Source organism: Marmota flaviventris, chromosome 11 (assembly GCF_047511675.1).
Source record: "Marmota flaviventris isolate mMarFla1 chromosome 11, mMarFla1.hap1, whole genome shotgun sequence".
Lineage (NCBI taxonomy): Eukaryota > Metazoa > Chordata > Mammalia > Rodentia > Sciuridae > Marmota > Marmota flaviventris.
In genome coordinates, this window is record NC_092508.1 from 88,629,771 (window position 1) to 88,648,076 (window position 18,306).

Sequence of the window (18,306 nt, forward strand, 5' to 3'; positions counted from 1 at the left end):
CTGTTTGCACAGTGGGTGCGTTATTTTATATTACCACTATCAGCATGTAAGGCTTCCAATTTCTGCCACAGTCTGGCTGGGCACAAAATCACGAGCCACTCACAGCTTTGTAGATTCAAACAGCAATTCTTTATTCCCGAACTCACACCAGCACTCTACACACTTTCTGGGGAAATCCACATTCTCTGCCAAATTCACGTTCTGGGCGAAATCCCAAATACTCTCTGAATCCCGCGAGAACTCAACGGGAACTCAAGGAACAGGCGTGCCTGAGGCAGCAGGATACACCCTATTCCCAGCAGGGTACACCTTAAACCTGGAACCGCCCTAAACCCGGATTGTCCTAAACCGGGAACGCCCTAAACCCGATCCGCCCTAAACCCCGATCCACCCTGGTCCTTGAGCAAGGTCACCTTACATGCAATGTCACTGCAAATGACCTGGGTCATGCCATGCGTCATTCTTACTTAGCAATGGCCCTCAGCATCTCCCCCCTTCTGATTAATTAAACAACAAGCAATGCGGCTTAAGAACCGTGCCTGGTAGGTTGTCCAATTCAACATATGGTTCTTACCCGTCATGGGAAAAACTGACCTCTAGGCGTCAGCCTCCTGTCTTAGGTTGATACCAAAGCAATTGGATCATACCCGTCACTGACTACCGGTCCAGCATACAGCCATACTTGTGGATAGGTCTATGCACCAGTGGGGGGGGTGAGGTTCTTGCCTCACCTCTGTTGGCCCCCAAATTTGGCCTTGGTGCCAATGGGGGGGTGAGGTTCTTTGCCTCACCTCTGTTGGCCCCTAAATTTTAGACCATCACTAGCAGAAGGGAGGAGGATACAGAAATGCCAAGACACCAAGCCAATTGACGGCTCCTTTGGAAAAATTGCATCACTGGTGACACCATCAGCAAAGATATGCCAGCACTACCACAATTCGCTGCACCAAACAATAGTTCACAATGCATACAAGTGATATATAGTCCAGGCAAGTTCTGCAGGCAGTTCAAAGCGGAGGAGTCTATCAATATGTCCAATTCCTCCCAAAGTAAATCGAGTCCTTGATTGAGCATTACTTGTTGAGTTATATTCATTGATGCATCAGTTTATACAGTTTACTGTGATAGCTATTATAGAAGCTGTCTTCACTGGCACTGGGATGGAGATGGGAATTCTGGCAATGATGCTAAAGAGACATTATCCTGAAAAGAATTATTAAATATAATGAAAAGGAAAGGTGAAAGTAAACAAACAGATCTGTTAACCACCTTTAAAAACAATCCTTAATAGCTGTTTACCTAATTTAAATTAAGCCATTTAAATCACGTGAATAAAAAAAAAATAATAATTCAGATCCATTTTTTCATGAGCGCTCCTCATATAAGATCTATGGACATACGCACACACAGACATACAACACAAAACACAAATGTGCACACAAACGTACAACACATAAGACAATAGTAAAGGCCTTGTAGCTTTACCTAGGTGAAATCTCCATTGCAATGTTTAAAAACTCCACAGTCAAAAAATAAAACTGATCAGAAAAACATTAACCTAGGTTTGTATGAGCTCAAAAAATAAAATAGAACTTTATGATGTGGGAAAAGGCAATAATAAAATAGATATTGAAAAAAGCATCCTGGTTAATCACTGTCACAGATGTAGGAATAGCCAAGCTGGAGCCCTGGATATCAGCTGTTATGGATTTGAGTCAAAGCATCTTCTTTTTGGTCTGTAGAAATTACTTTAGTTAATCTCTCTGGATTCCAAATTGGCTGCTGTTCTCCCTGTGGAAACACACAAACAGAACCCCGACTCCAGACAATCACTGAGTCAGGACCTTTCCATTGTCCTGTTAGAATATCTTTCCAAAGTACCTTAGGCTTATGTACATTTTTTGGATACATATGTCTTTCCGCAGCACTAAGTCCTGAAGAATCCAAATTTAAAAAGTTTAGAGTAAAAAGCGTTATTTTAAGTTTATCTTTGGGGGATATATACCCTTTTCCAATTCCCTCTTTTTGTCTTAATAAGTACATTTTAATCTTCTATTTTATCCAATATTTGACTTTAAACTTTTCTCTTCTACCTTTTTCTATCTAGAATGTCTGTATCTAATAGTTGTCTTAGCTTTTTTGCATTTTTTATCTGAAATACCTTTATTTGACATTTTTAACCATTTTTTTATCTTGTTGTTATCTTCTAAGGTTTGTACATCCACCCTTAGTTGCTTTTTTACCTCCTAGTTTTCTTTTGTTTCCTATTTTGTGGGTTTAAAATTCTGTCTTCCTACATCTTTTCTATCTTTCTATATCTTCTTTATCTTTTTTCTTTTTAACTTTCTATACTTCTGTCTTTAAAGTTTTTCACTTTAAATTCTTAATCTTCTTTATCTAAATATCTTTTATCCTATTATCTTCCCATTTTTTTTAAGTAATGCCTTTATGATTAACTAGGCTTCGAATGACGCAGTCTTTCCTCTGTCATGAAGGCATTTTAACCACCTTCAATTTAACCTTTTAAAGCCTTTTGCAACTTACTTAGACATTTTACAACTTTTACTTTACCACACAAAGATTATCTCATCTAGAAACATTTCTTTTTCTTTTAACCTTCCATATTAAAATATATTTCCACATCTTGAATCTTTTTATATCTCTTTTTTCTTTTTTTCTGCCATGAAGGTATCTCGACCACCTTCAATTTAACCTTTTAAAGCCTTTTAATTATCATCTATACTGTACTTTTAAATGTACTTTTTCACCACCTACAACTTCACTCTTTTAAACGAGGCTTAGATTCTGTTTAAATCGCTTTAATGTTAGTTTACATGGCTGCCCTTCAACCAAAGGCTTTTTTTTTTTCTCCATTAAGAAGCTTTGTCTCAATCTGCCATGTACAAATATCTTTTTCTTCTTTCTTCCTTTCTCAAGCTTTTAAATTAAGTCTAGTTTCCTCAAAATCTTTTTAAATGGCATTTTACAACTTTTTACTTTACCACACAGAGATTATTTCATCTAGAAACATTTCTTTTTCCTTTAACCATTTATATTAAAATATATTTCCACATCTTGAATCTTTTTCTGTCTCTTTTTTAACCGTTGACCCTTTTTTATAAATTCACATTTTGAAACAACTCTTATAAAATTTCTGATTTAGACAAATTACTCCACTTTAATAAGATGAAAGACTTTCATGTTTTTTATGATACTATAATACTATAATTGAAACCCAACTGAAAATTTTTCTACTCTGTGTATATAAATTACACATGATAGAATCTTAACACTTAGTAACCTTGTTTTAGCAAAGACACAGACACAAAGCAATATTAAACATTTTTCCATTTACCAATTTATGAAAACACACATAATGTTTAAATATATTACCTTATGGAACTTAATAAGTAAAGAGTACTTGATTTCATATTTAGTGGTTGATATTTTAACACTTTAGCTTTGTAAATTAATCAGATGTCTGTAAAAACCAAGATCTTAGACAACTGTAGTAAACAGAACTAGCCATCTCTTTCTTGTTGAAGAAAAATCCTTCTACAGGATACCATGATGGTCCCATTGATATATTTAACAACTCGTCTTTAAAAAGCCATGGGCTACATTTTTGTATTGTATCAACATATGCCCTAACTGTTCTTGGTCTTACTGGGGTGCCTCCTTTCTCTAACAATTTCTCTTCCTCGGAGGCGAACAACTTCAAACCTTGAGTCAACCATTTTCCCCAGTTTGCCTGAGAAAGTTCTAGGAACAGGCAACTTGAAATAAAAACAAAATAAATCAAAACAAGAACACATTGTTTTTTGAAATGGTCACCCATTCTTTTTCTCTCCTTCAGGGGCGAGTAATTTCACTTACCTCCAAGTTTCAGATGTTCCACATACAGGCCACCAAATGCCGCAGTCTGGCTGGGCACAAAATCACGAGCCACCACACCTTGTAGATTCAAACAGCAACTCTTTATTCTCGAACTCTCACTGACAATCTACACACACGTTCTGGGGGAAATCCACGTTCTCCGCCCCATTCACGTTCTGGGCGAAATCCCAAATACTCTCTGAATCCTGCGAGAACTCAACGGGAACTCAAGGAACAGGCGTGCCTGAGGCAGCAGGATATGCCCTATTCCCAGCAGGGTACACCTTAAACCTGGAACCGCCCTAAACCTGGATTGTCCTAAACCGGGAACGCCCTAAACCCAATCCGTCCTAAACCCCGATCCGCCTTGGTCCTTGAGCAAGGTCACCTTACATGCAATGTCACTGCAAATGACCTGGGTCATGCCATGCGTCATTCTTACTTAGCAATGGCCCTCAGCAAATTTCTCCTCAAATTCACCAATTGTTTTCTTAGGTGCATTTTAACTTTTAAAAATCTTAAACACACAAAATCCATACACAAAACACACAAAATTCATACACATTTATAGGGTACCATGTGATATCTTGAAGTATGTGTATATCATGTTTCATTTAAATCATGTTAAACATATCTATATCCTGAATCATTTGTCATTCCTTTGTAATAAAAATACTTGAATTCATTTTTCTAGTGTTATGAATTATATGATGCATTATTATTATCACCTATAAAAATACTACTGTGCAATAACACACCAGAAACTTCTTAGTCACATCTAATTATAATTAGTATTCATATATGAGCCTCCTTAACCCCTGTTCAGTTCTCAACTTCTATGAGATCAATTTTTTTGTTTATATATTCTACATAGGAGTGACATTAAATTGTACTTGTCTTTTTCATGCATGATTTGTTTTACTTATTGTATTGATCTCTAGTTCCATCCATGTTGCAAATGACAAGATTTATCCTTTTTTATGGTTGAATAGTATTACATTGTTCATACTACCAAATTTTCTTTATCCATTTATCAGTTGATGGACACTCAGGCTGTTTCCATTTCTTGGCTATTGTGAATAATGTTGCAATGAACATGATAATGCAGATGTCTATTCAACATAACATTTCATTTCCTTTGGATATATAATCAGAAGTGGGATTATTGTCATATTATAGTTCTATTTTTCATTTGTTCAGGAATTTCTGTACAGTTCTTCATAATACCTAGTCTAATTCGTGCTCCCACCAAAAGTGTGCAAATGTTTCCTGTTATATTTGGTGTTTTGGGTAATGGTCATTCTTACTGAAGTGATCATTGTAGTTTTGATTTACATTTCCCTGATGCAAAGCACAGATAGATAGTAATTGGATGTTTCAGTGTTCACTTTGGAGGAATATCTGTTCAAGTCTTTTGCCCATTTTTAAATCAGTTTTTGTAGTTGAATTGTAGTTTGAAGGGTAATTTTGTTGATTATAATCTTCCAAATCAAAAGTTATTTTCTCTGCCTCTTTGCAGGTATTATCCCACTATCTTTTGGCTTCCATTAGTGTATGAGAATCCTCATATTTATCTAAATTCCTTTTTTTTTTTGGTGAGGAGTCTTTGCTCTCTTGCTGCTTATAACATTTGTCTTTTGTCCTCCTTACATTTTTATCTCCTTACATTTTTATTTTTTAAAATGCTTATTTTTATTTCACCCCCTTAAATCTATTGTGCCTCTTTTTAGATTTTTGTCTTTCATGAGTTCAAGGGAAAAAGCCACAAATATTATCTCAATTTTGTTTAACCTCATCTCCCTACTCTGTCTTTGGTATACCCTGCTTAGATATGCTACAACATTCATTCTATAATTCAGCTACCTGGGTCTTCTCTTATCTCTGCACTAATTCAAGTTACCTTGTATCTTATTGTCTGGAAGTTCGCTGATTGAACAGTATCTAAGCTACTGATCACTATATCAATGAATAACTTCTTAATACTATAAGTTATATTTTGACTCTGATTTATATTTTCTAAGATGATTATAAAAGAATTTATTGAAAATTTATTATTATTCTGAAACACCTTTTACTTTTTAATATTCTACTCATATTTCTTAATCCTACATATAAAAATTTATAAATATGAAAATTTTGTAGGTTTAAACTTACTGTTTATTTCTCTCCTTACTGTTAGTTTTCTGTTTCATTTATTCCTGTGTGTTTTCTTTTTCTTTCTTTCTTTTTATTTATTTTTTCTTGTTTGAATCTTTTATGATAATGAACTTATTATGGGAATTATGAGGGAGGGCCTGGACTGAGCAATTTTTTTCTCCACAGAGGAGTGAAATTTGCTACCAATGGAGAAAAAGCTAGGCATTATTAATAAGAAATCAATTTAATTTTATTTCTCTCATAGCTATCTGATCAGTGGATATTTGGTTTTTAAGCTAGTAATCTCTTGTCCAAGGACAGAACTACTCACAAATACTGCTTTGGTTTTGTACCTAGAGAAAAGACTGTAAAAATAATTTTTTGAAAAGTTTTAAATTGCTTTTTTAAAATTTAACATTTATATTCATCAATTTGTTTTTAATATATTTTTAAATTTTTCATTTGTCATGTATGACAACAGAATGCATTACAATTCATAGTACACATATAGAGTCCATTTTTTCATATCTCTGGTTGTACACAAAGTAGATTCACATCCTTCATGTCTTTTTACATGTACTTAGGGTAATGATGACCATCACATTCCACCATCTTTCCTACCCCTATTCTCCCTCCCTTCCGGCCCCTCCACTTTTCCCCTTTCCTTTGCCCTATCTAGAGCTCATTTATTCCTCCCATCCCTTCCCCCCTCCACAGCATATTATGAATCAGCAACCTTAAATCAGAGAAATCATTCAGCATTTGGTTTTGGTGGGGGTTGGCTAGTTTCACTTGGCATTACATTCTCCAACTTCATCCATTTACCTGCAAATGCCATGATTTTATTCACTTTTAAAATGCTGAGTAATATTCTACTGTGTATGTATACTATATTTTCTTTATCCATTCATCTACTGAAGGGCATCTAGGTTGGTTCCACAGTTTAGCTATTGTGAATTGTGCTGCAATAAACATTGATGTGTCCCTGTAATATGCTGTTTATAAGTCCTTTGGGTATAGACTGAGGAGTGTGGGATAGCTGGATCAAATGGTGTTTCCATTCCCAGTTTTCCAAAGATTCTCCATAATGCTTTTCATGTTGGCTGCACCAATTTGCAGCCCCACCAGCAATGTATGAGTGTGCCTTTTTCCCCACGTCCTCGCCAACACTTGACTGGAGAGAGATGAAATGTTAGTTTTGATTTTCATTTTTCTAATTGCTACAGATGTTGAACATTTTTTCATATATTTGTTGATTGATTGTACATCTTCTTCTGAAAAGGGTCTGTTCAGTTCCTTGGTCCATTTATTGATTGGGTTATTTGTTTTTTTGGTGTTAAGATTTTTGAGTTCCTTATATATTCTAGAGATTAATGTTCTATCTGATAAGTGTGTGGTAAGAATTTGTTCCCAATTAATGGGCCCTCTATTCACCTTACTGTTTCTTTTGCTGAGAAGAAACTTTTTAGTTTGACTCCATTCCACTTATTGATTCTTGATATGAATTCTTGATATTAATTCTTGTTTTATAGGAGGCTTATTGAGGAAGTTGGGGCCTAATCTGACATGATGGATATTTGGGCCTAATTTTTCTTCTCATAGATGCAGTGTCTCTGGTTTAATTCCTAGGTCCTTCATCCACTATGAGTTCAGTTCTGTGCATGGTGAGAGATAGGGGTTTAATTTCATTTTATTGAATATGGATTTCCAGTTTTCCCAGCACCATTTGTTGAGGAGGCTATCTTTTCTCCAAAGTATGTTTTTGGTATGCCTTTGTCAAATATAAAATAACTGTAATTATGTGGGCTAGTCTCTGTGTCCTCTATTCTGTTCCATTGGTCTACAAATCTATTTCGGTGTTAACACCATGCTGTTTTTTGTGACTACTGCTCTGTATTATAGTTTAAGGTCTGGTATAGTGATATTACCTGCTTCATTCTTCCTGTTAAGGATTGCTTTAGCTATTCTAGATCTCTTATTTTTCCAGATGAATTTCATGACTGCTTTTTCTATTTCTATTAAGAATGTCATTGGGACTTTGATTGGAATTGCATTAAATCTGTATAGTGCTTTTGGTAGTAGCATCATTTTGATAAAATAAATTCTTCTTATCCAAGAATAAGGTAGATCTTTCCATCTTCTAAGATAATCTTTAATTTATTTCTTTAATATTCTGTAGTTTTCATTGTACAGGTCTTTCACCTCTTTTGCTAAGTTGATTCCCAAGTATTTTTTTTTTCTTTTTAATGCTATTGCAAATGGGGTAGTTTTCCTTTCTGAGGATTTGTCACTTATATACAGAAATGCCTTTGATTTATGGGTGTTGATTTTGTATCCTGCTACTTTACTGAATTCATTTGCTAGTTATAGAAGTTTTCTAGTGGAGCTTTTTTTTTCTAGGTATAGGATCATATAGTTGGCAAATAGTGTTAATTTGAATTCTTCTTTTCCTATGTATATCCCTTTACTTTCTTTCCTCTGTCTAATTACTCAGGCCAGTGTTTTAAGAATTGTGTGAAATACAAGTGGTGAAAGAGGGTATGCCTGTCTTATTCCAGTGTTTAGAGGGAATTCTTTCATTTTTTCTCCATTTACAATGATGTTGGCCTGGGCCTTAGCATAGATAACTTTTACAATGTTGAGATATGTTCCTGTTATCCCTAGTTTTTCTTGTGTTTTGAACATGAAGGGGTGCTGTATTTTGTCAAATGCTTTTTCTGCATCTATTGAGATGATCATATGGTTCTGATCTTTAAATCTATTGATGTGATGAATTGCATTTATTGATTTCTGTATGTTGAACCAAACTTGCTTCCCTGGAATGAACCCTACTTGATCATGGTGCACTATATTTTTTGATGTTTTTGTATTTGATTTGCCAGAATTTTATTGAGAAATTTTGCATCTATGTTCATTAGAGATATTAGTCTAAAGTTTTCTTTTTTTGATGCGTCTTTGCTTGGTTTTGCACTCAGACTAATATTAGCCTCATAGAATGAGTTTGGAAGTGTGCCCTTTTTTTTCTATTTCCTGAAATAAATTGAAGAGTATTGGTATTAGTTCTTCTTTAAAAGTCTTTTAGAACTCGGCTGTGTATCCATCCAGTCCTGGGCTGTTGTTGGTTGGTAGGCTTCTGATGACATCTTCTATTTTGTCACTTAAAATTGATCTGTTTAACTTGTGTATATCATCCTGATTCAATTTGGGCAAATAATATGACTCTAGAAATTTGTTGATGCCTTTGATATTTTCTATTTTATTGGTCTATAAGTTTTCAAAAGAATTTCTAATTATTTCCTGTATGTCTGTAGTGTCTCTAGTGATATTTCCTTCTTCATCACATATGTTAGTAATTTGAGTTTTCTCTCTCCTTCTCTTTGTTATCATGAATAATGGTCTGTAAATTTTATTTATTTTTTCAAAGAATCAACTTTTTGTTTTGTCAATTTTTTAAATTGTTTCAATTTAAATGATTTCAGCCCTGATTTTAATTATTTCCTGTCTTCTACTGCTTTTGGTGTAGTTTTTTTTTTTTTTTTCTTTTTCTAGGGCTTTGAGATGCAACGTTCAGTCATTTATTTGTTGACTTTTATTTTTTTTAAGGAATGAACTTCATGCAATAAACTCTTTTCATCGAACTGCCTTCACAGTGTCCCAGAGATTTCCATATCTGTGTCCTCATTCACCTCTAAAAATTATTTAATCTCCTCCTTGATGTCTTCTGCAACTCCTTCTTCAGTTAGTAGCATATTATTTACTCTTCAGGTGTTGAAGTAGCTTTTATTTCTTATATTATCATTGATTTCTAATTTCATTCAATTGTGGTCTGACAGAATGCAGGGCATTATCTTTACTTTTTTTATATTTGCTAAGAGTTTTTTGTGGCATGATATATAGTCTATTTTAGAGAAGGAAGTATGTGCTTCTGAGAAGAAAGTATATACTCTCATTGAAGGATGAAATATTCTATATATGTCAGTGAAGTCTAAGTTTTTTATATTATTATTGAGTTCTATAATTTATTTGTTCAGCTTTTGTTTTGAAGATCTATCCAGTGGTGAAAAAGGTGTGTTAAATTCACCCAAAATTATTGTGTTGTGGTCTATTTGACTCTTGAACTTGAGAAGAGTTTGTCTAATGAACATAGCTGCTTCATTGTTTTGGGCATATGTATTTATAATTGTGAAGTCTTGTTGGTATATGGTTCTCTTGAGCAGTATGTAGTGTCTTTCTTTATTCTTTTTGATTAAACTTTAGCATGAAGTCTACTTTATTTGATATGGGGATGGAAACCCTTGCTTACTTCCGCAGTCCATGTGAGAAGTATGATTTCTCCCAAACTTTCACCTTCAGTCAGTGGATGTCTTTTCCTATGAGATGAGTCTCTTGGAGGTGACAAATTGTTAGGTCTTTTTTTTTTTTTTTTTTTTTTTTTTTTTTTTTTTATCCAATCTGCTAGTCTGTCTTTTGAACAGTGAGCTTAAGCCATTAACATTTGGGGTTATTATTGAGACATGATTTGTATTCCCAGACATATTTGTTTATTTTTGGTATTTAATGTGACTTGGTTTCTCCTCTGATTATTTTTTCCTTTAGTGTAATACCTCCCTCTGCTCATTTTCATCATTGTTTTTCATTTCCTGTTTATGGAATATTTTGCTGATGATGTGATGAATTATATTTATTGATTTCCATATGTTGAACCAATCTGTAGTTCAGGCTTTCTAGTTGTAAATTCTTTTAACTTTTGTTTATCAAGGAAGGTTTTTTATTTCATCATCAAATCTAAAGCTTAGTTTTTCAGGATATAAGATTCTCGGTTGTCATCCATTTTCTTTCAGAGAGTGATATATGTTGTTCCATGATCACCTGGCGTTGAGGGTCTGGGTTGAAAAACCTACTGAGATCTGAATTGGTCTCCTCCTATATGTGATCTGATTCCTCTCTCTTGTGGCTTTTAAGATTCTATCCTTATTCTGTATGCTAGGCATTTTCATTATAATGTGCTTTGGTGTAGATCTGTTGCAATTTTGTTATATTTGATGTACTGTAAGCCTCTTGTATTTCGTTTTCCAATTCGTTCTTCATGCTTGGGAAATTTTCTGATATGATCTCTTTGAAGAGATTGTGCATTTTTTTTTTTTTTTTTTTTTGGTTTGAAACTGTGTGAGCCTTTCTCTATCCCAATAGCTTTTAGATTTGGTCTTTTGATGCTGTCCCATAATTCTTGGATAGTCTATTCATGGTTTTTTATTATCTTCACTGTGTGATCAACTTTATTTTCCAGATTATATACTTTGTCTTCATTATTTGACATTCTGACATTCTTTCTTCCAAGTGATCTAGTCTGTTGGTTATGCTTTCTTTTGAGTTTTTTGTTTGTTTGGTTTTTGGTTTATCGTATCCTTCATTTCAAGGATTTCTGACTGTTTTTTTTTTTTTTTTTCCAGTGTCTTTGTCTCTTTATTTATATAATCTTTTGCTACTTGTGTTTGCTCTCTTATCTCTTTGTTGGAGTGATCAATTTTTGCCTATATTTGCTCATTTAGGTCATTCTTTAATTCAGAGATCATTTTAATTATGAACCTTCTGAATTCCTTCTGTGACATTTCATCAACTATCGTGACCATGGGTTCTGTTATTGTAGTATCCTGGTTTGTTTGGAAAACTTTCTTCCCTTGTTTTTTCATGTTGTCTATGTGTCTTTCTTTATTGCAGTGTGGATCTGAGATATTAGTTTCTACCCTATATTCTCTTAGTACCCTTGCAGATTGCCTGTACCTCACCTTAATGTTGAGCTTCCAAACCCTTCTGGTGTCCCTCAATGTATGCTACTGCAACTAAAGGTGATGGCCGCAATAGTTGAGGTAACTTGTGATAGTAGTGGAGGTGCCCTAAGATGGATGCAATTTCTTACAGAGATGGGGTTGAAAGGGTGGGCCTTACACTGTCTTTGGAATACCTGCTCTAAGATGCAGTTGCTTCTAGGCACTGTCTGTTGTCAAAAAGGTAGGGGCTACTGCCTGGGGAAGGCTATGGTGATGTCTGTAATGTCCCAAGATGAAAGTGGGTTAGGCTTGGGCTCCCAGGTGATGGTGAATTCGGACCTACAGTAGACATGGGTCTAGGTATATGTCAATGTGGGCGGATCTGGGCCAGGCCCGTGGTGGTCTCTGGCCTAAAGATGTAGTCTTGTGTTGGAGCCTGAGCTCTGGAGGGTATCTGCTCGTGGTGGGATGAACCCTAGCCTACTGTGAGCCTGGGTCCTATGCAGGTTGGTGTGGGTAGATCTCAATTGCTCTTCTTTTTAAACAGGCCAATGTTCCTGCCCGCTACTTACCTATTATTCAAGATATATTTCCCTTCCAATATCCCTGGGATCATTCTTGGGTAACCTCCAATTTTTTGAGTTGAAGGACTGATCTTTTACTTCAAGCAACTAATAATAGATGAATGTCTAGATTTTCAGTACAGATTTTGCTTCCATTTGCTTTCATTTGACATTTAAGCTAAACTGTGAGTATGTGTTGATAGCACCTAGAGATTCTCTTGTCTGATTTAAGATTTTTGACATGCATTTGAAAGTTAAAATTCATCATTTTTCAAATAATTTGTGGCAATGAAGGACTTTTCAGAATATATAATCTATGTTAGTTCAAGAAGTGAAAATCCCAGAAATAGAAAATTGAACTTTCTAAAAACTTGCTCAGAGATATTGGTCTGACTTACTTGAAGTAAGAAGTTAAGAGTCACAATTTATTATTTCAATATTTTGATCAAGGACAAGAAAAAATATCATCAAACATATAATTATTTTTATCTTTTTCCTTCTGGGCCTTTTGTTGCACTTATCAGGGCATTCTTAAACAATTATACATGGTCAGTATATTGTGAAAAAAAAAGGATCAAATTTTATTTTAGCCATTGAACTGATAATAATAAACTCCAATCTGATGGGTATATATATAAAAAAAGGTAAGGATAGTAAATTAGAATTGAGATTGCTTTGGTATGTTTTTACATAAGTTCTCTTCAACATAGACTTGAGGACTTATATTTTCTTTTTCTAGCTCAGTTCATATATACATTCTAAATTACATATGTTGTAAAGTGTTCATCAATTCATTAAAAATAGTTATATTGAAGGCAGTGTTGTCTACATTTGGGATGAGAAGCTATCAAGATAAATTAGCAAGCAGCTAAGCCTCAAAAGTCATATGTAGCCAGGCACAGTGGTACACACCTGTAATCTCAGCAGCTCAGGAGTCTGAGGCAGGAGTTTTACAAATTCAAAGCAAGCCTCAGCTATGTAGTGAAGCCCTAAAAAATTTAGACTGTGCCTCACAATAAAAAATAAAATCCACTGGGCCAGTGTTTCAGTGGTTAAGCACCCCTGGATTCAACCCCAGTACCCCCCACACACACACATACACACAAAAAAATCATATGTAAAATGATAATATTTAAAGAGCAATTACATTAGCTAGAAAGTGACCCACCAGATAGTCATGTTGAGTTAGGTAGTTGGTACAAATCTTTCTATCTGAGATATACAGGAGAAAATTATCAAGTTTTATGGCTGAAAGGGTGATTTTTGCCTATCAACTGACCTATTTTGCATAAGACTTAGGCAAGTAGAGATGGATTAGGGTTCGGAATCCAAATAGTTCCCCTATGGTTTGTAAAGGTCTAGACCAAGTCTAGATCTGAAAACATACCAGTACAATGCTGTGTAGGTAATTGGTGACAAATGGTTTGGGAAAGTAGTTATATTCAGACCACATAGAAAGACAAACTAAGAAATTTAGACAGCACTTTTTGAGTGGTTGGAAGATATTAGATACCTTGGAGCAAGTGAAGGTTGTAATCCAGAGCTTTCTAGTCAGGAAAAAAAAACAAAAAACCTAAAAGCAACTAAATCTGTTGCTGAGAAGAGGAAAAGACTAGATGTATTTCAAAATTAAAGATAGAAATAGATTTGAGAAAGTATAAAACAGAACTAACAAGTACAAATACATATCAATAGCTTACATTTGGCTATGTATGTTTTACAATTTAATAGTAGAACGTATTTTGTAGATGAATGAAATAATCTTGAGCAGTAGAGACAGTCAAAAACTTCTTTGGAAAACATGTATTGTAGAAGAGTAAAAACTTATTATTTATTTATTTATTTTTTGCTTTACCAATACCAAGTAATATAGGACAAAATACAGAAAGAATTAAGTGATTGTATTGGTAAAGTCCCCTTTGCTCTTAAATGAACTGCATAAAAACATATCATCCAGTATTCACAATAATGCTATTTACTGTGTATAATTTGCTTCCTTTTACATATGCAAAGAGAGGCTGAAAAATATTAATTTGATCAGTGATTAAAAAAAAAAAATTGGCACCATACCTGGAACACAAACTTAAATCACACTACTCATTATGTTGTTATTCCTTAGCAACCAATATTCCAGAGGTTGATGGAGCAAGATGTTTAAAGATCCCAAGTGAGGCAAATAAGTCTTAGCAAGTTTAACTTTAAAAGGATGGTGTATTACTGTGGTAAAAAGAATGAAAGAAAGGAAGGAAGGAAGGAAGGAAGGAAAGATGGAAGGGAGGAAATAAAAAAGGAAAGAAAGAAAAAAATGAAAGAACAAATACACAAACTAGATGAGGATAACTAATAACAATAATAAATTTGAAGTGTGGGGTTGAGGAATGAAGGAAGTTCAACTTTCAAAATACAACAGTTTACCAGTAAATTAATGATAAAAGTGACCTTGCAAAATGACCAGGTTGTTGATTTGAGAACTGGAAGCATGGGGAATATTTTATAAGGGCATCATGATTCAAAGTTATTTATAAATAATGAAAGGTTTTTATTACTTAATTGATTCTTTTTAGTTATACATGGCAGTAGAGTCCATTTTGATATAATTATGCAGTATGGAATATTTCTTACTCTAATTAGGACCCCAGTCTTGTGGATGCACATGATGGTGAGACTTACTGTGGTATATTCATATACATTCACAGATAGGAAAGTTATGTCAGATTCATTTTTTGAACAGCAAAACAGACTCAGTTGAGATTTGAGAAGGTAAACATGCAGCTAAATCATATCATTCCAATGCTGTATCTTACAGCAGGTCTAGAACTGCTGGGTTTCCAGTAATTTTGAAGTAGTCGGCAAATTTTATAAATTTTGAAGTTTCAATTTCACATGAAAAAAAAATTTAGTTAAGGCTTCTTTTGAAAAGAGAAGAAAGAAAGTTGTAGTAATTTCATTGGAGCCAAGTTCTAAGTGTTCTGTGGCTTTGACTAGAATCGCTACCTGGAATCAGGAGTAGTACCTGGGAGACAGGTGACAGTGAAGAATCTGGGCCTTTCTCTAGAAGTACTGAACAAGAATCTTTCTTTTCACAGTCTCCAAGTATCTTGTAAATTTAAGAATCACTGATTTAAAACTCTCTAGAAGTACAATGAACTTCTTACGCTCGAGAAAACATTAAAACTTTTTAACTAAAATAAAAACCAAAGTAGCTAGTTGCCCCAGATTGAGGACTAATTTTTTTTTTAAAGACTCTCTAATCTTCATCATGTTAACACTTAGTTAAAATGTGTAATTAAATTTAAGACTAAATCTCATCATTGTTTTCAAAGATGCCTAATTTAATAATCAAGCAATTGCAGCCCAAATATTTATATGGGCTTACTGTATTCAACTTAATTAGATTTCAGTAATTTCTATAGCATCCCACGCTGGAGGAATGTTAACAGGATTTTAGTTTGTTCTCTCGTATCTCATTTGATTCCTGTTAATTATCTGTTTTGAAAGATGTTCAACTCTGGTGATTTTTAGGAAAGTTGAATTCTCTTATTTCATTGCAGTAACAAATTGGCACTTAAAACATAAAATAGCCCATTTGTTGATGGCCAGTGAGTACTTTCTCCTAACTAGAACTATGTGCTACCAACTGGAGAAGCTATTACTCTAATTTAAATTTTGGTCACCTTGGCCCATAAGACTTCTGCCTGAGTCTGCTCCAAAGTGTTTACTAGTGAATCATTGATTGTTAGTGTAATTTCAATGCTAATTGTTGCTTCAGGTTTTCAAATGCCTCAGCAGAAAGACATTAATGATTATTCATGCTTTAAGAAGGGTTGATAAGGGAATGAGATTACAATCTTGTACAATTTTAGCTAACAAATTAAGGTGTAAATTAAATTTTCCCTTAGAAAATAACTTATTTGAAGAGCCAAGAGAATGAGAAACTTCATTCACTTTTAATTTTCCTTTTCCTCTTTTACAGATATTCAGAGTATCAGAGGGCTAGCAGTGGATTGGGTATCCCGTAATTTATACTGGATTAGCTCAGAATTTGATGAAACACAAATTAATGTGGCACGGCTAGACGGATCTTTGAAAACCTCAATTATCCACGGAATCGATAAGCCACAGTGTCTTGCAGCTCACCCAGTGAGGGGGTAAAGTATGATTATTTTTTTTTTAGTTTTTTCAAAATTCCACACTTTTGTCCTGATTTTATGGAAAAGCCACTATTTAATTTAAGATTGTTATCACTATGTGTGTGTGTGTGTGTGTGTGTGTGTATCAGGTATAGCGTCAAAAAAGCAAATGTGCATATGGAAATTGTGAGAGATCCCTAGTTAGAGATTTCTAACTGCAAAAATATGATTTATATATACATATTGTAAGATATCATTAATTATGTTTCTATGGAGTGATAAGTCAGAATAAAAAGAGATGTGAGAAATGTTGTTGATTTCATTTTGAATGCCAATTTTTAATAACATATTCACTTGTAAGTAGATCAGATTCTCCAATCTTCTGGTCAGTTATCATATACACTTGAGGGAGCCTACATAGGGCTGGAAGAGTTTTTCTTCAATTTCAACAGAATGATTGGAATGAGTTTATTCCCATCTATAGTGTCTGACTTTTTTATAGCCAAGAGGATTCAATTTTGATGAATTACTTAAAATGAATGAAATTTACTGCAGTCATAATTAAATATTCAGTTTTGAATGCAGGAGGAGAAGGAGAATGAGATAATTCTCCTTCAGTGACAGGCAAAAGCAAGAGTGGTGCTTTTTTCCCAGGCAGCAAGTGGCTTGTTAATTTTATACCTTTAATAAAGAATTAATACCAAACCAAGACTACATTATGGTATTTTCTTTGTACTTTAATATTTATCAAGTAGGTCAACATCTAATATTTTTAATCCACATCTGTTTTTAATTAAGGAAACTCTACTGGACAGATGGAAATACAATTAACATGGCAAATATGGATGGCAGTAATAGCAAGATTCTCTTTCAGAATCAAAAGGAACCAGTAGGTAAGTATTCTGTTTTTAATAATTGATCACTGCAGCTTTCAATGTGACAAACCTATTCATGTATAATATACCTTTGATCTGGAACCTGGAAAAAAATATATAGATTAGCAATAAAAATGAGGAACTGATGAATTTCCTTGAATCTATTATCTCTATTTGAAGGGTAGGGAGAAAAATGCCCTCTTATTCTCTCTTAGTTCTTATGTGGGCTTTCTGGTTTGGTCTAGGAACCTGATTGACAAGAGAAAGTCACATAAGTTTAGTGAGTTTTGTTGTTGTTGTTGTTGGTTGGTTGTATTCTTTTTTTAAAATTTGTTTTAATTAGTTACACATGACAGTTTACATCTACATAGTACATGAGGATCTTCACGAGAGTAATGTTGGAATGAATGACCTACGAATGGTCAATATATACAATTTAGACAAAGAATAATAATAAATTTGTGACGGGGCAACAGGAAAGATGATATCCAGAGTAGGGTAGTAAATTTTAGGGATGTTTCTAAGAAATATATGGGGAAGGAATGTAAAAGCCAATGGAAGATAAGGATTCCTTCAGAGTTTGTGTGTTTGGGTTTACTGTAGCCAAAATTAACAGTCTCTGGTGACCAAGGCTATTTTCAAGTCTTGGTACATGAAGGACATCCCTCACTAAAGAATTTTATGACTTGCTGCATATGAGACAATATGGGCCAAATGACCCTTCTAAAGCTATATTTCCTCATGTGATAACCAGCTGAAATCACCAATATACATATTTAAAAAAAATATTTTACCTTAACCCCTCTAGAGGTAAGGAGGAAATATTTTTTAGCTGGATAGGGAGATGGGCCCTTCTAACATGAGAATTTTTTCATTGTATTAAATACTGAGTTTGCTGAAAATGTACTGTAATTTATAAAGTTATTTTCACTAATAAGGATCTTAAGTGCTACTATAA

General features: G+C 34.0%; 1 protein-coding gene across 1 annotated transcript in view; it reads left to right on the forward strand.

Annotated features, from left to right (window-relative positions):
• Window positions 1–18,306, forward strand: part of Lrp1b (LDL receptor related protein 1B) — a 1,514,976-nt gene that overhangs the window by 897,797 nt on the left and 598,873 nt on the right. The window contains exons 30-31 of the mRNA XM_071619306.1: window positions 16,317–16,491; window positions 17,272–17,366. Of these exons, the coding sequence (XP_071475407.1) occupies window positions 16,317–16,491; window positions 17,272–17,366 (270 nt within the window). The remainder of the gene's footprint in view (window positions 1–16,316; window positions 16,492–17,271; window positions 17,367–18,306) is intronic.